The following is a 22,557-nucleotide window of genomic DNA, read 5'->3' as shown; positions in this document are numbered from 1 at the left end:
AAAATGCAGGTCCGAACGCTGCTTCCCCCTCCCTACTGTGTGACCTGGGGGCAGTTTCTTCCTCTCTGAACCTCAGGCTCTTTGTCGGTAATGTGGGCCCGAGGATTCCAACCTTGGAGTGTTCCATCAGAGGGCAGAGGGAAGGGCCAGGCTGGTGCTGGGAGGGGACTGTCCGCAGGGAGGGTGTGGCCAGGCCAGGCCTCACGTCCTCCCTCCGCCAGGCTGCCCCTGGAGACGGGGCAGGAACCTGTGCTGAGTTCTCTGCACGGGGCCCAGTGCCAGGCGGCTGGAGCTGGCAGTTGGAGGCCGGAGACATGAACAAAATCTTCCCCCAGGTAAGAGCTGATTTAAATGGCTCCGGGCCTGGGGGAACCAATCCCGGGGTGAAGAGTGGGCTTAGGTAAAGAGGGGAGGCACTGAGGTGGCCCAGGTCTCCCTTGCTCTGGAGGCTCCCTCCAAGGTTGTAGGGGTCCCAGCAGGTGAACCAGCAGCACAGTCCGGGTGGTGAGCGCTGGAAGGGGGACAGAGGAGCCAGGTGGACAGGAGGCCAGGGGAGGGAGCAGTCAGCATTACGGGAGGGGGCATCAAGGAAAGCCCCTCCAAGGACGAGCCTGAGCACGTTTGAAGGATGAATGTTTGCCAAGCGGACAGTGAGGAGAAGGGCATTGCGGGGAGAGGGCACGGTCCAGGCGAAGGGGTGGAATCACGAAGCGGGCGTGATGGGGTTGAGACGCTCAGCAAACCGGCATGTGTGGAGCCCATGATCCCACGCAAGGCTCTCCTTGACTCTTTTGAAAGCCCCTTCCGTCTGGCTCCCAGAGGCTGGCCCTCAGCCCACCTAAGCGCACCCCTCACTCTGTTCTCTTGGGCAGGGAGACGGCAATGACAATGCTGCTGGAGCCAAAGGCCTGCCCGGAGGGGAAGGTAAAGGACGGAGCTCCCAGGTGGGGCTCCTGGAGGCTGGGCCGCTGCCACAGAGGCATGAACAGGGCTCCCTAAGGCCCCCAGTGTCCCTCAGACTTCTGCCCCACACTGACATCGTCTGCTCCCAGCTTCCCGGCCGCCGGGCTGGCAGTCACTGCTTAAGAGGCCTGTTCTTTCTCTCCATGCATTTGTTGAGTGCCCATTCGTGCTGCCAGCCGCACACCCTGCACCACATACGGTGCCCACAGTGACCTAAAGAGCCCCGGAGCCAAATCCCTGACTCAGTGGGTGCCCTGGGCCATTCTCTGGACCTCTGCGGTATAAAGTAGGCAGGGTCACACATTCTTAGTTACCACCTGCAGTGTGCCACTGACTCACCATGCACCTAGGACAGCCCGCTCTGCCTTCACGCACATTTATTGAGCATCTACTGTATGCCCTGTCGTGGTCCACATTTGTCCATAAGGAACAGAACCAGAGGTAGATAACAATAATAATAGCTATAAAGGATCACCCCCCACCCTGCCCTAGTCTGTGCCTGGCAGCGTGTGGCCTCTTTTAATCCCAGGACGGCTCTGAGAAGGGGTCCTGTTTGGGGACAATAACAGATGAGGCAGCTGAGGCTCAGGGAGTTTGGGGAGCTTGGCCAAACTGGGATCCCGCACAGCTGGGAGGTGGGAGAGGTGGATGGAGTTCAAATTCAAGTCGGGGTTCCACGCTGGCAAAGCCCTGTGCCTTCGTTCCTTGCTCCGCGGGCGCTCTCCTTGATTTCCCAGTCCGGCTCCTGCTGGGTGTGGTCGGGCGCAAATGGCCCCCTTCCCCCATCTGTCCAGGGAGGGCCGGCGCCCAAGGGCCTCTGAGCTCCGAAGTGCCCTGGCGCCGCCAGTCCCGTCTCAGGTCCCTCCTGGGACACCCCGCCCACAGCCTGCGCTGCGCACACTGGAGCAGCTGCTGCGGGAATGCCCGCGCCGTCTCCCGGGTTACCTGAGCCGGCCCTCTGTCTGCCCGTGAGGACCAGGGAGCCACCGACCGGCACCGTGGGGGGGGGGGGGTTTCCAGCTCAGTCCCCCACGCGCCTGGCGCCAGGCCTTCGCTTCCCCGGCACCCTCCCTCCCCTGCCTCTGGAAATCCCGCCCGCGCTGCGACACCCCTCCTTCCGGCACCCGTGGCATCTCGCTCACGCTTTCTTGACACTCGCACCGGGACGGAGCTGCTGGTGTCCAGGTGCGGGTCTGCCGGGCAGCCAAGCAGAGAGGGCAGCTCTGCACACGGGAGCGGATCGGAGGGACTGCCCTGGACTCACCTGAACTGGGCGCCTTCCCATGTCTCCTGGATATCTGGGTCACGGTAGTCACAAAACACCTACTGGGGGCCCTGCCTCTGGGCCGGACCCTGGAGACCCACAGACGCCTGAGACCCGGCCGCCCCTTCCTCTAAGATAAACGAAGACAGCAGTGGCGCCCACACTCTCCCTTTCCCCGTCCATGCCTTGTCCTCTAAGGGCAACAGCAAGCGTCCAGGGGGTAGGGACCAGCGCTGTGACTGTCCTTCTGTCCTCTGCACAGCATGATGCCTCATAGGTCCTTCATAAAGCTTTCTTTCATTATTTTTGCGAGCAGGCAAAAATTAAAGGAGCAAGGTAAGTTAAAGGAGCAGACGTCTCCTCTCATTGTTATTTCCACGGTGCTTAGGATACAGCCAGGCACATAGTAGGTCCTCAATAAACACGAATAATAGCTAAAACCTTTAGAGCACTATGTGCCAACCACGGTTACCTAGCTTAGTTTAACCTCTCAACAACCCTAAGGTCGATATTATGACCCCCCCTTTTCCACGTGAGGAAACAGGCATAGAGAAGTAAAGTGCCTTCTCAGTGTGGTCCAGCTCAGAGTCCAACCAGCATCCTGGCTGGTTCCAGAAGGGACGGTCCGTTGGCATCGTTCAAAGGGCCCAGGTTTTGGCTTCGACTCGCGTCCCAGCTCTGCGCGAGGTGACCTGGACCTTTTCCTCCCTGAGCCTCAGTTTCCTCAACTATAAAATAAAGGTTTTTGAAAAATGGAAGTAATCGCTACGAAGGGCCTGCGTTAGCTTTTCCCCAGGCAGCGGCTCACTAAACAGGTGTCCGATTCTCCCAGCCTCCCAAGGAGAAGTCCTCCAAAGAGGACAGCGGGATGCGGGCTGTGGAGCAGAGACCCGAACGCTCATCTCAACTGGTGCTCACCAGCCACTGGCCGGGGCGGGGGACGGGCGCTTGGTGGAGGTGGGCCCACAGACAGGACCAGGAGCATCATGGCAGCCTCCGGAGCCCCCTCCACCAAGGAGCCCTCCCTGCCCCCAGCCCTGCAGGTGGGGGTGGCCTGGGCAGGCAAGGGGGATCCGCCACTGGTTTCCCACCCCACACGTAGGCTGCGGTCCCCTCTGCTGCTCGCGCCAGGGTGCCTGCCTCTCGGCCTTCTTGCTGCTCCTGCTGGTGACTCTCGCAGCCCTGATCGCCCTGGTCGCCATCCTTGGACTCCCACCGCGCACACCAGGTCAGTGTGGTCCAGAGAGGGTGGGCCGGACTGGCTAGGAGGGGCTGGGGACGGCAGAGTGATGAGAAGCCCTAACGTGGCTGGCTTCTCCATGATGGACACATACAGGACTCTGAGCTGCCATTTGCACATCTGGGATATGAGTTATTGAGAGGACCAGCTCTGACGTCACCTTCCTCAGGAACCCTTCCCTGACCCCTGGGCTGGGCCACGAGCCTTGGGCCCCACGGCCCCCGCATTTCCTGGGTGGTGCCGTCCAACTATGCGTCTGCCTCCAGCACCGAGGACAGGGCCGTGTCTGGTGCAGACCTGCAGCCCTGCCTCACGGAGATATAGTTCGGAGATTCATGGACATTAATCAAAGGAGCCCATTAAGGCGGTGTTGATGGGGCTCTGCGAGTCTGGAACAGGGGCTCTGACCCGGGCTGGGAGTCGGGTGGGCAGCTTGAGAAGTGAAAGGGAGCGGGGCCATGAAGAAAAGGTGGGAAATGGTTAGTGGAGGGGGTGGCAGGAAAAGCCTCCCGGGCACAGGGGACACCAGGTGCAGAGTCCTGGGGGTGGGAGGAAACGTGAGGAGAAGGGGACAGCAGGAGGCCGGTGGGCTCCGAGGGCCCGAGCAGTGGGCAGGGCGGGTGCCTAGGGCCTCAAAGTGTGTACTGGGGACGGGTCGCCATCCAGAGCGCCATGGGCAGGGCTTCAGCTGGGGGTGGGGTGTCATTTCTGAGAGATGGCTCTGTAGCAAGGGGGGGGCTAGAAGGGGACAGGGGGGAAGGGGTAAAATCCACAGTACCTTACACCACTGTGCAAGAACATGGGCACCGAGTAGAAGTGGACATGTGAGGAATTGCACTCATGTGCCCATGTGTACACATGTGTGTCTGCGTGTCAGTGTGTGTGCACACATCTGTGTGTGTGCATGCGTGTCAGTGTGTGTATGTATGTGTGACAGTGGGAATGTCTCTGAGACTCAGCCCCCCGCACTAGCCGAGGCTTCTCCGGGAGGTGAGAGGCGGTTCATGGGTGCCCAAACACACATGCGCAGACCCGAGCCCGTTCCAGCCGGCATGCACGTGTATATACACACATGCACGGCTGGGGGGCCATCTCCCGGATGGAAGGGAAGATTCTCAGCTGCCCACCATGCCTGGACACTGGGGAGCCAGCCCCAGCCTCGGGAAAGAGCACGGGCAGCGGGCCCGGCTATCAGCTGTGTGACTGGGCCTGGCACCTCTCTGAGCCTTACTTTTCTCATCTATAAAGCGGGGCTAAAGATGACACTTCACAGAGCTTTTTGGAGAAACAATAGAATACAAATGGCAAAGTGCTCTGCAGCCCGTGAAGTTGTCCCCAGATGTCAGGGACGGTGGCACCATGGTCCCCAGCCAGCCCCAATAGATTGCTTCCGACAACCTGACCCGGCACCAGGAGCTCCACCATCAAAACCACTTCGTTGACTAGAGCCCTGTCCTCAGGCGCTTCTGAGAGACCGTCAGAAAGCTCTCAGTAAAGGAGGGAGCCGTGAGTTGCTCTGCACCTTCTGTGTTCTAGGGTCATCCAGACGAGAGCTTGTATCTAATCTCCTCAGCAGTCCCATAGGGTGTGTGCTTTGGTCCCATTGTACAAACAAGGAATCTGAGCCCCAGAGAAGTCGAGTCATCGGCCCAAGGTCACACAGCTGGCAAACGGTAGAGTGGGGGCTTGGACCTCCTCTCCGTCGCCACCCAGCCCAGTATCCTCCTGCCGGCCCCAGCCCCTCGGGCCGGCTCAGCGTGGGGCTGAGTTGCGGGAACTTGGGATGCCCTTGTGGCACCACTCTTGACCCTCTGAGGTCTCCCCCGGCCAACTCAGGGGCGCAGACCTGTGTGACAGCGACGAACAGGACGGGCTTCCTGTGCCACGACCGGAGGAGCTGCATCCCCGCCAGCAGGGTCTGTGACGGCGTCCGCACCTGTGCCCACGGCGAGGATGAGGACGAGGCCATGTGCCGTGAGTACCTGCTTAGGCCTGCCCTGCCCCACGGGGCCCCTCCAGGGCCTGGTCACGGTTGCCCCCAGCTCCAGTTCTCCCTGCAGCCACACTAACGCTCTAGCGTCCCCAAACAGACCGGGCGCCTTCCCGTCCCCAGGCGTGTGCTGCACGGCCCCTCAGCGAGGAACACGTGTCCTCACCCCCCAGGCACAGGCACACGTCCGTGCCCACGCTGGGAAGGCCTTCACCCTGCGCATCTCCACTCCCAGAGAACCTGTACCCATCTTTCAAGGCAGAGTTCAAGGCTTCACTCCACCGGGAAGCCTGCCCTCTCACAGTAGGTTAAGGTCCCTCCTCTGGGCTCCCATAGCCCCCCTGCTTCCCTGTGTCCCAGCCCGACTCACACTGGCACATTTGCCAGCCCCATCTGACTGTGAACCCCTCAAGGGCTGGCCTGGTCTGCTTGACCTGGGGGCCTCTGTGCCTGGCAGAGGAGTATCTGGGAAGATTTCCTGAATGGATGATGGAACAAGCGAATGAATAAATGAGTGAATGAACGAGTCCCAGACCTTAGAGACCTGACAGTGCCCAGGAGAGGAGAGCCATGGCTACGGGGCCTAGGCGCTTTCCGTGTAGGAGGGACAGTCTGGTGAGCTGGAGCGGGTGGGGAGGGGGAATGGATAGGGAAAGGCTCACTGCATCATGGACCCTCTAGACTAGAAGAGACGTCAAAGGTCATCTAGTCCATGTCAGAGCTCATCCCCAAATCCTCTCCCAACAAACCCAGTAGAGGCCACCTAGCCTCTCCTTGCATACTCCTGGGATGGGAGGCTCACCACAGCCTGAGGCAGCTGCTCCCCTCCTTCATCACATCGTTTCCATGGAAATGTCTTCCTTGGACTGAGTTTAGAGCTCCCCGCTGTAGCATCCTTGATTGGTTCCAACTCTGTTCCCTCATCTGAACCACATTTGAATCTCTCTCCCATGATGGCGGCACGGCACGGGTTTGAAGATTGTTTTCTTGCCCGCCGTGACTGTCCTCTTCCGAGGGCCACACTCCACGCTCCTACAGTCATCCCCCTCATGGCTGGTTTTCTCCACTCCACCAGCACACCATAGGACACATACCAGCTGCCCTTGTCCCCCTCCTTGGTCAGGCTCCAGAAGCATCTGTAACATTTCTGGCCGGCCCTGGCTAGTCCAAAGGACAAAGAAAGGCTTTTCCCCTCCCAAAGGCCTCATGTGGCCTGAGTTTGTGTTTGTGTTCATTTTTGGTAGCCCCTTCACACCGCTGCCTAACACAGAACCCACTCGAGAACGGTGCTCTGACTCCCCCTCTCACAAAGTACGTGAACCCACATCCTCTACATTCTGGCACCCAAGCGCAAGTCTTCACGTTTGTTCTGGTTACGTTCCTGTTGGAGGAGGTTTCCTGGGGATGAAGGAACTTGAGTTTGGCCTTGGAAGTGTTTGGAGAGGTGTCAGAAAGGACATTGCTAGAGGCAGGAATAGTGCAAGCAATGGTGTGAGGCGGGCGTGCCCCAGAGCTAAGCCGGGAATGAACGAGGGAGATGCCTCTCTCTGGCCATCTTGTTGGGCAGACAGGGAAAGAATACTCCTCCCCTTGACTTGACCTCCTCCCCAGGAAACCTTCTCCTGTGCCCTTACCCTCATGAGCCTGAGTTTGGCAACAGCGAGGGTGGCCAGGACAATCCAACTCCAGATAGACGTCTGGAGGCCACGTGTGGATGTCCCCCTGCTTCATCTGTCCCACTGTAGGGGATATGCCCCAGAACCTCCCCAGCTTCCTCGTGGCCCGCTGTGGAGACCCGTCTTTCTGGATCTACTCAGACCAAAAGTGTGATGGGGCCAACAACTGCGGGGACTGCTCAGATGAATTGAGCCCAGGTAGGGAGGGGTCTGGGCATAGGCTAGGCTGGGGCTGGGGGCCAGGCAGTGGCCAAAGGGCAGAGCTTGACCAGAGACTCTCAGAGGTTTCTCCTGCCTCCCCTTCTTGCATACCATGAAGAAGTTCTCCACCCCTGCTTGAATGCCTCCAGTGGTGGAGTGCTCACTACCACTCCAAGTAGCTTCTTCTGGAGGCTTACTCTTCTGTGGTGGGGTCCCTACCTTCAAGGGCACAGATGAGGAAATGGGCCCGGGGGGGGGGGTCATGCAAGGAGTACATAAGGCCGAAGTGGGATTTCAGCATGAGTTTCCCCCCTCTCCTCTGCACCTCCCAACCACCCTGTTAGGAAAGCAGGGCAGGAATCACTGGCCCCAAACTTCTAGGTAGGTAAACTGAGGCCAGAGCAGAGAAGGGACTTCATAGAAGAAGTGATAGCAAAGGAGCAGGGATGTAAGCCCAGGCCTCCTGACTCCAAGTCTGGAACTCTTTCACTGCCCCAGACTGTCCTTTCAATTTCTTCCCCATTGTTCAATCAGCAAACATGTGCCGAGCACTGGTAGTGGCTGGGCCTGGGCCAGCTTCTGCTGGGGGGTAGTCAGAAGTCAAACATGTGTCCTACCCCCAGGACTAACATCGTGCTGAGGCCAAAAGGACTTGCTGGGGACCTAGAGAGGGGTATTTCGGTGGGATAGGGGTGCAGGTAAGAACCAAGGGAGACTTCTCAGAAGAGGCGGTATTCAAGCAGGCCTTAGAGAGTGGACAGGTTTCAGCAGGCAGAAGCTGAGCATGCAGGGAAGCACACTAGAGGCCCGGGGTGCAGGGCAGAGGAGGGAAGTCTGTGAGGCATCCTCGGGGAGGCTGGTGTGGCTGAGTCAGGGTGAGGGAGGGAGGATGGGGCTGGGGCAGAACATATGCTCCCATTAACATCCCAACACTGACCGTGTGCCTGTCCTTTGCTTATCTCCCTTAATAACAATCTTGAGCCGATGAGGAAACCGAGACCCAGACAGGGTGAGAGACTTGCTTGCGGCCACACAGCCTGTGATCTGGGGAGACTAGGTTCTCTCTGCCACAGGGGAATAAGGAATACCGCCCAGCCGTGTCTGACGGGGTGGGGCTGTGGGGAGCCAGGGGAGCTCCGGCACGCAGCAGCTGCTCCTCTGCTGTGCCCGCAGTGACGGCATGCCCGCCCTGTGGCCCGGGCTGGTGGCCCTGCCCCTCGACTGTCTTCGGGTACTGCGGCTGCGTCCCCAGGAGCCTCTGCCGCGACCACACGCAGCACTGCTCCGACTGGTCTGATGAGTACTCCTGTCCTGGACCCTGAGCGGCCCCCCAGGCCAGAGTGGGAGGCCGGTTCGAAAGGCTCCAGTAAGCCTTCATCGAAGCATCAAATGCAAGAACATGAGGGCAGCAAGGAGGCTTCCAGATCATCTAGTGGGATCGCGCACCATTGTCTCTGAATAAGAATTGCCCCTCCTGCTTTCAAGTTGTTCAGCCTCTCCTTGAATGCCTCCGGGGGCAGGGGCTCACTACCAGGTCAGACCGCTCCTGGACACAAATGAAGGCGATCCGCTTTCATGATTTTAGGCATGTCTCTGGGCCACACAGCAGAAATCTGTTCCTCTGCCCCCAGACAGGCTCGCAGATCCTGACCCTGTCACCCCTTAGAAAGAAGATAAAGCCAAGCCGAGGAGTTCAGCTCTTACGGACGGCACACGTATGTGAAGTGGATGCCACTTTCTGCCCCCTTGGGTGCCTAAGACAGACATTGCTGGGCCCACATGAAGCCTTCGCATTTTTCTCCCCTCGGTGATCCTGGCAGGCCCGGCTGACCGGTCACAGGAGATGGCACACGAGGCAGGGTACCCGCCATCCTGCCCGTGGGAAGCCAACCCGGGAGGCTCGGAGCTGGAGAATGACGTTCAGGAGAAAGAGCAGCTTGAGGAGCCCCCCCTGCCCTTCTGTCTGTCCCATTCTTCCCTCTGCCACCCCCCCACCCCCACCCCGTGCCCAGCTGCCCAGCCAACCAGCCCAGATTTCCTGAGGGAAGGATTGTATTTTGGTCCTGGAAGCCCGAGTGAATGAGTCGTTTCTCTGAATACTTTCCGGCTTCACAATAGCCAGACAGGCAAAGATGGGTGTCCCCATTAAACAGTTGAGGAAACTGAGGCCCAGAGGAAGAAACGACTTGCCCAGGTCATCTAGCAAAGTCAGTGCTGGAACTGAAACTCGAGCACCGTCTCTGGTGTCCCAGCTCCGAAGCATTTTCTGCTCTCAATGGAATCATACCTTGGCCAGGGACAGAATCTCTGTGGGGTATTTTAAAAAGGTAATTTGGGGGTGCCTGGGTGGGTTGAGCATCCGACTCTTGATTTCGACTCAGGCCATGATCTCAGGGTGGTGAGATTGAGGCCTGCGCTGGGCTCTGAGCTGAGCGTGGAGTCAGCTTGGGAGTCTCTCTCTCCCTCTGCCCCTCCCCCTCCCCCTCAAAGAAATAAATCTTTAAAAAATAAAAATAAAAAGGTAATTTGAAGGTCAGAATGTGGCCCACCCCTCTTCCAAAAGAGAGACTTGGAATTTGGAATCTGGCCAACAGGAGAGTTCCCATTGAGGAAGACAGATGTATCCCCATCGAAAATTCATAAAATTGGTTTTATATAGCAGTTCTTTGTGAGTTTTGAACTGAACGTGGGCATCTGAGAAACCGTTGAGTTCATTCTTTTCCTCACTGAGCAGCCTCCGTGCACCCGCTCTGGGCCAAGGCAATGCCAGGCACCCAGGGGTGAAGAGACCTGGATCCCAGCACACCAGGAGCACGGGGGCTCGTGGAGGAGGCCCCTCACACATAGAGGATGGGTGGGGCAGCGGGAAATGCTGGGCTGAGGCCACTGAGGGGAGCGAGGACACAATCCCGTCCCTGAGCCTGATGACCTGTGGACCAGCTCCTGAGACAAGGTGCCTCAGGGATCCTGGCTGAGGGACAGTCACCCTTGACTAAGCTTCCCTCCAAACGCAGCCCAAGTGAGGCACTTGGGGCTCGCTCGGGACACCTCAGTTCTGAAGCCTTGGGCTGGCTCCGGAGGGTAGAATTTCCAGCCGTAGAGGTGGAGGAGAAGGGCATTCCCCACTGAGGGGCCAGTGTGAATGCAGGTATGGGGTGTGACCAGGTATAGCTCACCCCAGGAATGCCCAGCAGGCCAGAGTGGCCAAAGCATCTGCTGGGGGTAGGAGACAGTAGGAGATGAGGTGAGGAGGCGAACAGGGGTGTGATCCTGCAGGGCACAGCCTGTCACACTTCCTCCTAAGGCCATGGGCGTCATCAGGGGCGATAGGCAAGGAAGCATTCCGGACCTACAATGACCTTTCATGACACTAGTCTAAGAAAGAGAAGCCGGCACCCGGACCAAGTGGGCAGAGGGGGTAGTCAAGGGCTACTTACTGGTGGAACACAGGGACCTCAGGGAGCAGAGGGAGGGGAGGGAAGAGGGGAAGGGGGTGGTGGAGGAGTCCAGACCTGAGAAGGAGCACCAGTCCTCGCTCCCTGGGCGCGCCTTCTCCTATGGATGCCAGTCTCCAGGGCAAGAGAGGGTTGAGCCGGTCCCTAAAGAACAAGAAAAGGTCCAGAGGCACTGGATGGAGCACGTTCCCCATGCCCGGAGCGCTGGTTGTTGAAAACGGGGTTGCTGGGAGGAGGCTGTGCTCCTACCGCTCAGCCTCAGTGGTTCGGGCAGCAGGAGAGTGCCCGGTTCCCGCCAGGAAAGCGCTTCCTGCTGGTGCCCCGGATGGGCCCTACCGGGGAGAGGCCACTGGCCCCAGCGGTCCTCCAGTCCTGGGCTTCTTCAGGGGCCTCTATGGGCCAGAGGCACCAGGGCCACTGGTCGCCCGTCACTTTACCCTCCCCTCCCAACCAAACCCCCTCACAGGCCCCTAGGGGTATCCCTAGGCACAGCGCTAAGTAAGAGCTTACCTTTACCTTCCATTCTCGAAACAGCGCTCCGAGGGGGGTACTGTTTGCACACACAGAGAGGCCAGCACCTTCTGAAGTGTGCGGACCGGCTGGGGGCAGAGCAGGAGTCTGGGGACTCAGCTGCATTAGTCGGCTGTTGGACGCTATGTATCGGGAGGTCTGGGAAGCTTCTGGTGCTGGTGATGCCCGCGCAGGGCCACGACGGGCCCAGTGGGAAGCAGGCCCAGGTCGGCCCAGGCTGAAGAGGGCAGCCGGGAGCCGCGGTTAAGTGAAACAGTACCCGTGGCTGCAGGGTGGGGAAGAGCCTCTGACCCCGGGCTGCAGGGAGTGAACTTGACTGCCCGCTACAGCTACGTGAGGCTGGCAGAGGTCTTCCGCAGGAGGAACACTTTTGATTCTTCCTTCTGAGGAAGGGCTGCAAAGAAGGCTTGCTTCTGTCAGGAAGAATGATGTCATCGTCAAACTATCTTGCAGGCTTATTGAGAAGAAAATGTGAGATCCAGCATGTGAACACCACTTGGACACATTAAAGCTTTAAGCAGAAGACAGGGGGGTGCCGAGCACTGTGCCAGGGGCTTTAGTGAGTATTAAAAGGCAGTATTTAGCCAGCACTGAGTACATGCCACTATCACAAACGCATATACGCCTTGTCTCTTGTGTCTCACTTTCCCTAGTAGACACAGCTCTCCCAGGCACCTGGTCTGGTTAGTCACATTGACGGAGGCCTAGGGAGGCGAAGTTGCTTGCCTGAGATCACAGAGCCAGGATCAAACCTGGACAGGTCCAAATCCAGAGACGGCCACATCCCCTCCTTGAGGTCTCCCTCTGTCTCAGCCAGGATTCCCTGGAATCCACAGGCCAGCCTGTGAACAGGAGGTGGCTGGCATGGGCAGAAGCGAGTTTGTTCTTTTCTTGTTTACTGGTTTTCCTTTCAGAAAGAACCGGGTGCCCCAGCAACCTCCTGAACAATACTCCATAAGCCGGGCCCAGAAAGATACCGAGCCCAGGGCAGCCAGCCAGGCCCCTCCCCTGGCTTGCATCAGCAGAGCGGGGGTGGGGGGGATAGAGCGCCGCAGCCTGCATGGGGAACCCAGCAGCCAGCGTCAATATTTGCCATCTCCCAGCTTCCCCGCCCCTGCTCTGAGATCAGTACTCGAGCACAAGGTTCTTTGCTGTGCAAACACGCGGGGGTAGTTGAATGGAATTTAAAGAGGCTCAGCCTCCGCCCCAGGGTTTGGACTAGAAATCTGGCCTGATTTAACCTTCTGAGGTCACTGTTTGCTTAGGACTCTCCATTCATCCTTAGACTCACCGAACCACAGATGCTGGAACCTAGGAGAAGCTCATAGCCCAGCCAGGCTTTCGACAAGAGGACGCTGGGACCGGTCAAAGTGGCACTGTCTAGTGGCCATCACTGGGATTCTGAGGGCCACCCAGCAACTCCAGGTCAAGGTAGAAGAGATTTCTCTGAATCCTCTTTTAAAAAAATAATTTGTTAAGGTATATTTTACATACAGTAATTGCATAGATCTTAAGTATATGTAAAGTTCTTAAGTTCAATGAGGTTTTTTAAAAGATTTATTTATTTATTCTAGAGAGAGAGCGAGCGAGAGAGAACACACGTGTGCAGGGAGAGGGGCAGGGGAAGAGAATCCAAAGCGGACTCCCCGTTGAGTGGGGATCCGGGCACAGGGCTCGATCCCACGACCCATGAGATTATGACCTGAGCCGAAACCAAGAGTCGGACGCCTAGCCGACTGAGCCACCCAGGTGCCACTTAAGTGCCATGAGTTTCTAAAAACAACTTTATTGAAGTCTAATTGACATACAGTAAGTTACACATACTTTCGGTATACACTTTCGTAAGTTTGACACATGTATACACCCACGGAACTATGACAGTTAGTATAGTGGACATACTCATCCACCCTCAGGTGCCCTTGTGCCCCTCTGTAACCCTTCAGCCTCACCCCTCCCCGATCCTCCACCTCATACGCAGGCAGCCAGTGATTTTTTTCTTCAGTGTAATCTGTACTTCTTTAGAATATTATATGAATAAAATCATACTTTTGGTCTGGCTGGCTTCTTTCCCTCCGAGTAACTATTATGAGACTTCCCCATGTGGTAGCATGCCTGATAGCTCTTCCTTTTTATTGTCGACTAGTATCCCCTGTGTGATTACACCACAGTTGAGGCACCTTTCACGTATGCATTCTTCTGCTAATGGATTTTGGATTATTCCCAATTTTGACTACTGCAAATAAGGCGGCTACCATCATTTATGTACAAATCTTTATATGGACAAAATATTTTCACTTATCTTGGGGTAATACCTAGGAGTAAAATGGCTGGATACAATCGGTATGTGTTTATCTTTTTATGAAACGCCCTGTTTTCCAAAGCGGGTGTATCACTTTACATTCCCACCTTGCAATATGAGAATTCTATTGCTCTGTATCTTGGCCAACTCTTGCTATGATCGGCCTTTTTCATTTTAGCTATTCCTTTTTTAAAATTTTTTTATTTATTTAAGTAATCTGTACACCCAATGTGGGGCTCGAACTCACGACCCCAAGATCACGAGTTGTACACTCCTTCGACTGAGCCCACCAGGTGCCCCTCACTTTAACTATTCTAATACATGTGTGGTAGTATCGCAATGTGATTTTACGTTGCATTTCCTTAACGACTAATGATGTTGAGCATCTTTTCACATGCATCTTTGCCACATATATTTCTTCCTTAGTAAAGGGTTCGTCCAGATCTCTTACCCATTTTATTTTATTTGATTGCTTATTTTTTCGTTACTGGGTTTGATAGTTTTTTATATACTCTGAATACACATCCTTCATCAGATGTGTGCTTTCCAAGAGCAGACATTTTTTGTTTCGATGAAGTCCAATTTATCAGATTTTTTTCTGTTATAGGTCATGCTTTTGGTGTCGTATATATGAAATAATTGCCTAGCCCTAGGTGACAAAGATTTTTATCCTATGTGTTCTCCTGGAAGATTTCTAGTTTTCTAATTAGGTCTATGATCCTCTTTGAGTTAATTTTTGTACATACTGCAAGGAATGAATCAACACTCTTTCTGTTTCATTTTTGCACATGGTATTGTTCCAATGCCGATTTGCGGGAAAGACAATCCTTTCTCTACTGAATTGCCTTTGTGTCTCTGTCCAAAATTGGTAATCTATATATTTGTGGTCTGTTTGTTGCACTGATCTATTTGTTTGCCTTGATGCCAATACCATACTGTCTTTTTTTTTTTTTTAAAGATTTTTATTTATTTATTCGACAGAGATAGAGACAGCCAGCGAGAGAGGGAACACAAGCAGGGGGAGTGGGAGAGGAAGAAGCAGGCTCCTAGCGGAGGAGGCTGATGTGGGGTTCGATCCCATAACGCCGGGATCACGCCCTGAGCCGAAGACAGACGCTTAACCGCTGTGCCACCCAGGCGCCCCAATACCATACCGTCTTGATTCTTGTTGCTTTCTAAGAAGCCCTGAAATCAGGCAGTATGAGTCCTCGTACTTCGTTCTTTTTCAAAGGTGTTTTCTGGCTATTCTATCTAGGTCCTTTCCATTTCCATGTGAATGTTAGAATCAGTTTGCCAATTTGTATAGGAAAGTTCTACTGGAATTTTGATTGAAATAGCATTGAAACTACAGACCAGTTTTGGGGAGAATCGACATCTTAACGTTGCTGAGTGTTCCCACCCGTGATTACATTGTCTCTCTCTCTATTAGTTCTCCTTTACTTTTTCTCAGTCATGTTGTATGGTTTTCAGTGTACAGGTTTGTACATCCTTTGTCTGATATATCCCTAAGTATTTCCTACTTTTGACGGCAAGTGGCATTTAAAATTTTTAATTTCTGATTTTTCACTGCTAGTATACAAAGATAGTTAATTTTCTGTACATCAATCATGTATTAGATACCTTGCTAAACTCTCTTAGTTCTATATGTTTTCTGTAGATTCCATCAGATTTTCCATATAGTTAATCATATCATCTGTGAATAAAGACAGTTTTCTCTTTCCAATCTGGACGGCTTTTATTTTTTCTCGGATTTCAGTGGCCATTTACAATGTTGAATAGAAGTGGTGAGAGGAGACATACTTGCCTTGTTCCTGATCGTGAGGAGAAAGCATTCAGTCTCCGGATTACTACCCTTCACTGCCTGATGTCCAGTGTCTTCAAATTGTTGTTTCATGTATTCTGCCTGGTTTTTGGTTTGTTCCAGGCCGGAAGACAAAGCTGGTCCCATTATTACATCTTGGCTACATTCTGAATCCTTTGAGCAAGGCCGAAGGAGGCACATTCCCAGAGTTTTCCAGCCCCACCTACTTGCAGATTCGTTCTACCTCATTCATCAAGAAGCCAGGGTCCAACCATCGCTATTTCCTTTTATAGGCTGGGAGACTGAGGCAACTGGCTCCAGCCTCCTAGCCTCCACAGCAGGGAGTGGCGGGAATGGATGAGATGGAGGCCCGCAAAATTCCCCACTTAGCCTGCTCAGTGCGGTGGGGAAATCCTGGACCTGAGAGTCAGTCCAAGAGAACACCCGGACTTGCCCAGCAAGCCCCCCACCCCCGCACAGCCGGCTGAGACTAGTTTCCCATCTGTGCAGCACACTGAGATTTACAGAGCATTTCACTTAGAGGATCCTTGTTCTCGTGCCATTATCTTCATTCAGTTTCCCAGAGAGGAGTCCTGGGATCTGCCACCTCAGATTCTGGGGGCAGGGGGATGCTGCCTGATTAAAATGCAGGTTCTGGAGTGCCTGGGTGGCTTGGCGTCTGTCAGATTCTTGATCTGGGATCAGGTCCTGATCTCAGTTCCTGGGATCAAGCCCCGAGTCTGGTTCCATGCTCAGCACAGAGTCTGCTTCTCTCTCTCCTTCAGCCTCTCCCCCTGCTTGTACACACACGCTCTCTCTCTAAACTAAATAAATCGATCATTATAAATAAATAAATAAATTAATTAATTAAAATGCAAGTTCCTGGGACCAACCGGCGATCCCGAATCAGAATGGAGTGGTGGAGCTTATCTGCACTTTTTTTTTTTAAACAGAGTCCTCAAGTGACCTTTGGAAACTTCTAGGAATCACTGATCCAAACCCTAAGCCAGTGATTTTCTCCCCAGGAACTACCACATTTACTAGATGTGTTCTCTTGTTAAGTTATGTCATCCCTTTCTGCTTCTAACCTCACGAGCGTTGTGTGGCATGAATTTTCTTTAATAAGATGAATCAAAATCGTCTTTTTACCATTTCACCAAAAACTTTGAGATGACCACGGAAATTGGACAAGCGTTAGAAATCGCCAAGCCTAGCGGGGACTTTCAAGGTCATCAGTCCAACCCCCCACCTGGTAGTCTGTGGACTGGCTCTGCACCAGCCTTGCCAAATGATCACCTGGCTTCTGTTTGCATACTTCCGACGATGAGGAGCTTGCTACCTCTCGTAGCTGTGAGTTTAGAAATTTTCTTCCGTTACTGACTCAAATCTCTCTCTTTCATTAGTTCTGGATCCAGAAGACAGATCTGTTCCCTCTGTTGCAGGAAAGCCCTTCCCCTGAAAACAGTTAACCATTGCCCCCCAGGCCTCTCAGGCGGCACAACCCCCAGTCGTCGGTGGTTCCTCCAAGGTCAAGGGTTTCGGTCTCCTGAACACGCCTGCTAGCAGAGCTGCACAGGGCCGCCTTCGCCGGCCTGTCACTTGGCTTCCCCTGGCTCTGTGGAGCCACTGTTGTGCCAGCCGGGCCACTGCTTTCCCGAGGGGGGGACTGACGCCGCAGACGGCTCCCCTCCTCTGCTGGATTGCTCCTTGTGCGTCAGCCCGTGGCGCGTCTCAGTCTGTCTGATCGCAAGACAGCCTGCTTCTATGCCAGGTCCTCCTCGGGCTCCCTTCTCCGCTCCCAGGCCACTGCTCGCCTGTGTCTTCCCTGCCCTCTCTGCCCCAGGGAAACGCTCTTCTCTCGTGGCCTCCATCATGGGGCACTGTTTTGAGTTTCCTCCTCCTTTGACCCTTTCTGCTCCGTTGACTCTTCCTCTGCTTCCCTTTAAATGCTGCCACTCCCAAGTTCTCCTCATTAGCCACCCGCCCATGCCATTTTTTTTGAAGATTTTATTTATCTAACAGAGAGAGAGAGAGAGCACAAGCGGGGGGGAGCGGCAGAGGGAGAAGCTGGCTCCCCGCTGAGTGGGGGGCCCCATGTGGGGCTCGATCCCAAGATCATGACCTGAGCTGAAGGCAGATGCTTAACTGACTGAGCCACCCAGGCGCCCCCACCCACCCCATTTTATCTCAGCAGCTCATAAGTTTGGTGGGGTGCCTTTTCTCCCCCAAGAGAAGGTGATAATGGCTGTGCAGCCACACTGTAGGGTGGGGGGAACCCCACACTGATCCAAACACAGAACATTTTGCATGCAATTCCGGGTTCTTAGCCTGAAGCCTGTCCTTCCTGCCTGATCTCGTCCCCCCACCCCTGGCTTCTTCCCAGTCTCTCTTCCAGGCGCATAACTCCCTGGCCCCTCCGACTCACGGATCAGTGATCTCCTGGTCAGTGCCATCTGGTTGTCCCACCTCAAACTTCACAGGCCCCAAACTGAACTTCTCTGGGCCCCAAACTTGTTCCTTCTCCAGGACTCCCCATCTGGGTGGTTACCGACCTCAGTCTAGAGACCTTGGTGTCGTCTTTGAGCACTCCCTTTCCCTCTCCCATAGATCAACACCAAATCCTTCCAGGTCCCCCACCAGGCTGCACAGCGGCAAGGTCTGTGTTGGCCATGGCTCCCCGTCGCCGGGCGGATGCTGGGCGCGTCCAGATGTCCAACACGCGCATACCGTGGGAGTGAACGAAGATGTCCCGCTGCCGGTCCCTCGGCTGCATCTCCGTGCCTTCCCTCAGGCCTCCCTTGGCTCCTCGCTGGACTCCCCGTCTTGGGCAGCTTCCACGGAGAAGCCTGAGGTGTCTTTCCAAGCCACGGGTTTCTGTCATCCCTGCTTTCCTCCCCTGTGTGGCTCCCTGTGATTTTCAGGATAAAGGCCTTCCCTTAGAGTGGTCCTGGCTGACGGCTCCCCCTTCATCTCTCAGCTCTCTCCAGCTCCCTGTGCCTCTTGCCCCAGAACTCAGGAAAGCCTCATCCTTGCAAATGCTGCCACTCTTTCCCACACTCCATAGAGCTGGAAATGCCCGGCCCCCTCTTTGATTTGCTAACTCACGTTCACCCTTCAAAAGTCACTCGAGTCTCATCATCTTTTAGGAAGCATCTTGGGCCTTGCAGCTCTTGGTTACCCGTTTTAGCATTCCTTCACTGTGGTCCCAAAGCTCCCCAAGCATCCCCAAATCACAGTACTGATCACACAAAGCTGTACTTGGGAAGTCACGTGTTCTGTCTCCTACTTGAGAATAGGGACCCTGTTTCATCTGTTCTGCCTAACAGATCCCACAGTAGGTGCCCAATAATTGTTTGCCATATGATTGAAAGGATGAACGTATTAGTAAGTGGTCTACAAAGAAAAAACAAATCGGGTGTGTGTGTGTGTGTGTGTGTGTGTGTGTGTGTGTGCGTGCGCGCGCGTACACACAGAGAAGGGGCGGAGAGCTTTATTCTGGGTATCTCAGGCTTTTCTCTTAGGCCTACATCTGATTAGATGAGGTTCACCCACATTACAAAGAGTAATCTCTTTTATTTAAAACCTACTGGTTTAACTATTACTCACATATATAAAATACTTTCACAGCAACACCTAGACTGGCTTTTGACCAAACCCCTGGGCACCATAGCCTAGCCAACGTGACACATAAAATTAACCACCATAATGAAGAAAATTCTTCTCTCTGAGCTTCAGCTTCCCCACCTATAAAATAAAGAGCTGTAATAATGTTCTAGGATTCTAGAAATCATGATAATTAGATAACATCTGGATTAGGCTTTCTAGTTTAAAGCACTTTCACTCCCATTATATGATTTAATCCCTACAATAATCCTATTCAGCAAATTAGCTACTGTATTCTTTCTACAGATGAGGAAATCAAGGCCCAGAGAGAGGCAAAGATTCGACCGAAGCCTGGGTTTTCTGACTCCTAGTCTAGAGCTGATTCTTCACTGCCCAAAGAACCATCTGTGACAGTCGAAAGACAGGAGGGTGCCAGGAAGGAGAGGCTGAAGCAGGAGCAGAGGGGAAAATTTCACTATAGAAACTCAGAGTAAGACCATGATGGTCGGATGTCAAAATCAGCCTGGTGAGGACAGTCTAGGACTTCCAGAATGTAATTTCTCTTCTCCAACTGAGAGAGGACGGGTATAGCCAGAGCTCAACACCTGATGTATTAAAAACTACTAACTTGGGATTTAAACAAATTTCAACAAGTAAAGACGATGAAAGATGCATGTTAAAGGTGGCCAGAAAAGCTGGTCACGGTTCTTTATTTGCCAGAAGATGTGTAACATTTCATGTTGCCAGAATATTCTCTTATAAAACCTATTCCAAAGCTAAGCCTTTGTGTTATTCCCAGATCAAAGGTACAAAGAGAACTTCAGGAGGACTAGAAAGAAAGGAAGGCCCTACGGTACCATGTTGTATTTATTCTGACTTGGTATTAGCTTTGCTTACTGACAGGATTCCAGAAGATCAAAGCTAAGTTGGACACGGAAAAGGCTGGAGAGAAGCTCAAGACCCGGGAAAACCTGAAAGCTAACTCTGCAGCGCTGATGGCCCACGCACTTCCGGGGCTGGGAGGGCTAAGTGCTTGCCCTTTCTTTAACACTTCTCAGGCTTTCTCATTTTCCTGTATTTTCTCTCTGCCTGATGCTTCAGGGCAGACTCGGTCTCCCTGCCTGTTGCAGCCTCCAGAGGCCGCCTGTGTTCCTGTGTTTGTGGTCCCTTCCCTGTAGCACTCCAACCTCTTGCTTCCCTGAGCCTCCTGCCTCACTCTTAGAAGGACCCTTGTGATTACATGGGGCCCACTCGGATGCTCCAGAATCCTCTCCCTATCTCAGGATCCTTAATGTAATCACATCTGTAAAGTCCCCATTACATATTTGCAAGTACTAGGGGTTATGATCTGGACATCTTTGGGGGACATCATTCAGCCTACCACAATGGATAATGGGTACATGGGAGTTTGTTCTTTTTTTTTTTTTTTAAAGATTTTATTTATTTATTTGACAGAGACAGCCAGCGAGAGAGGGAACACAAGCAGGGGGAGTGGGAGAGGAAGAAGCAGGCTCCTAGTGGAGGAGCCTGATGTGGGGCTCGATCCCATAACGCTGGGATCACGCCCTGAGCCGAAGGCAGACGCCCAATGACTGCGCCACTCAGGCGCCCCATGGGAGTTTGTTCTATTCTCTCTTTTAAATAGTCTTGAATCAAAAATGATGAAAGAAAACACTTCTTTGACCCCAAGACCCCAGTTACCATCAAAATTTGGAACTTATACTCCTTTACTGAGTACAACTTCTTGAATTTCTGTTTGGTTCTTATCTCTGCTTCCTCACCTCCCGTTCTCTTTAATCTATTCCATTTGGCTTTTTAACATTGACCTTTCCCCCCAACCCAATCGAGGCCACAATCTTCAGCTTGCCAAATTATCTGTTCTCATCCAACCTGACCTCTCAGAGCGTTATCACAGTGCACTACCCCCTTCTTGTCTAAACATTCCCACTGTAGGCTTCCATTCTACACTCTCCTGGTTTTACCCTGACCTCAACGCCCATTTGTCTTCAGCTTGATCTTAAGTGTGGGAAGGCCCCACGCTATGTCTCAGCCCTCTTCCCGATTCTGTCTACACTCACTCTAGGTGATCTCATGCAGTCAGGGGCTCTATCAGCTCTACACTCTTGAACCCCAACTTGACTTATCCCCTAAGCTCCAGACCCTCGCCCGGGTGCCTGCCCGCTTGCGCATCCCCCCAGGCATCGGTCGTTCATCTGAGACAGAATTCTTGATTCCCACCCACCCTGAACCTGTCCTTCTCCGGCGTTGTCCGATCTTAGTGAATGGCACCAGGACTCACTCTGTTGTTCAGGCAACACCTTAGGAGGGAGTCAGTGTTGATTTTGCTCTTTCTGTTCCTTTCCTTCTTGACACCAACTTCATCAACATGATTATCAGCTCCTCTTCCAAAATAACCCCTGAATCCAGCCTATTCCCATTGTCAGTGTTCCCGCCCGCGTTGTGGCTGCCATCATCTCTCACCCAGACTTCTGTAGGACGCCCGATGGGACTCCCTGCTCCACTGGTGTCCCCGCCATGACCCAGGCTCCACATACGGGGCCCACCGAGCAGCAAGAGTTACTTATTCAAAATATAAATCAGGGGCACTTGGGTGGCTCAGTCGGTTAAGCGTCCAACTCTTGGTTTTGGCTCAGGTCATGATCTCAGAACCATGAGTGCACCCCCCCCCCCCACCAAAATCTGGCTCTGCGCTCAGCCGGGAGTCTGCTTGAGTTTCTCTCTCACTCTCCCTTTGGCCCTCCCCACCGCGCACTCTCTCAAATACATAATCATATATATGTAAATACACATATATGTATCTCAGATGAAACGTGTTATAGGCTTAATTGGCAGCTTCCTGTTACATTGCAATAAAATTCAAATTCCGCGACCCTCAAGGCCCAGGTGATCTTCCACTTGCCTCTCCTAAACTTGTCTTTGACCACTTACTCACTGTGCACTAGCCATCTAGCCTTTATTTTTTCTTCTTTCTGTCCTTAGAATGTGCCGAGTAAGCACTTAGCACCTGAGAATTTGGAATTTGGAACTTGTTCTTTTTCCCCGAGACCCTCTTCACCCGGACCTTTGCATGATTAGCTCCTTGTCATACTTCTCAGTCTGTCACTTCCTCAGAGAGGCCTCTTCTAAATCCCTAAAGTCTAAATCAACGCTCCCCATTACCCTGTTCCACTTTCTTTAGGGTACTTATCTCCACCTGAACCTAGCTTGTTGACGTACTGTCCGTCCTACTTTGTCTCCTTGAAAGCAAACCTTGTCTTGCTCACTACTGAATCCCCAGCATGTGGCACATGTTAAACGTTCAACATAACTTTCCAAGTGAATTAACGAGTACTTGGCATTTTAAAAAATATGAATGTATGAGAAGAAAAGTTGGCCTCATGTCATATTTTTATACAATTCTAACAAACTAAAAAATTCTGATTCAGCAAATATGGCTGTGGCACAGGAATTCTCATTTTAACAATACTGTCCCCCGCCCCCCGCCCTCCGCCCTGAAATGCTGCAGCAAGGGTC

General features: G+C 53.4%; 1 protein-coding gene across 3 annotated transcripts; it reads left to right on the top strand.

Annotated features, from left to right (window-relative positions):
• The first annotated feature begins 228 nt into the window (after window positions 1–228).
• On the top strand, window positions 229–10,792 carry LDLRAD1 (low density lipoprotein receptor class A domain containing 1). 3 transcript variants are annotated; one of them, XM_045799490.2, is made up of 6 exons: window positions 229–335; window positions 873–924; window positions 3,330–3,455; window positions 5,304–5,441; window positions 7,203–7,331; window positions 8,966–10,792. In XM_045799490.2, the coding sequence occupies exons 1-6, from the start codon at window positions 315–317 to the stop codon at window positions 8,998–9,000; spliced, it is 501 nt and encodes a 166-aa protein (XP_045655446.2). In that variant the 5' UTR covers window positions 229–314; the 3' UTR covers window positions 9,001–10,792. The 3 variants fall into 3 exon arrangements, with proteins under 3 accessions (XP_045655446.2, XP_045655445.2, XP_045655444.2); XM_045799489.2 differs by lacking the exon at window positions 8,966–10,792 and adding an exon at window positions 8,508–8,818; XM_045799488.2 differs by lacking the exons at window positions 7,203–7,331; window positions 8,966–10,792 and adding an exon at window positions 5,581–6,090.
• Window positions 10,793–22,557: the final 11,765 nt, after the last annotated feature.

This window comes from Ursus americanus, chromosome 12 (genome assembly GCF_024610735.1).
Source record: "Ursus americanus isolate L20-20 chromosome 12, mUrsAme1.1.p, whole genome shotgun sequence".
NCBI lineage: Eukaryota > Metazoa > Chordata > Mammalia > Carnivora > Ursidae > Ursus > Ursus americanus.
Note: the sequence above shows the minus strand (reverse complement) of the source record. Positions and strands in the feature narration are given on the sequence as shown.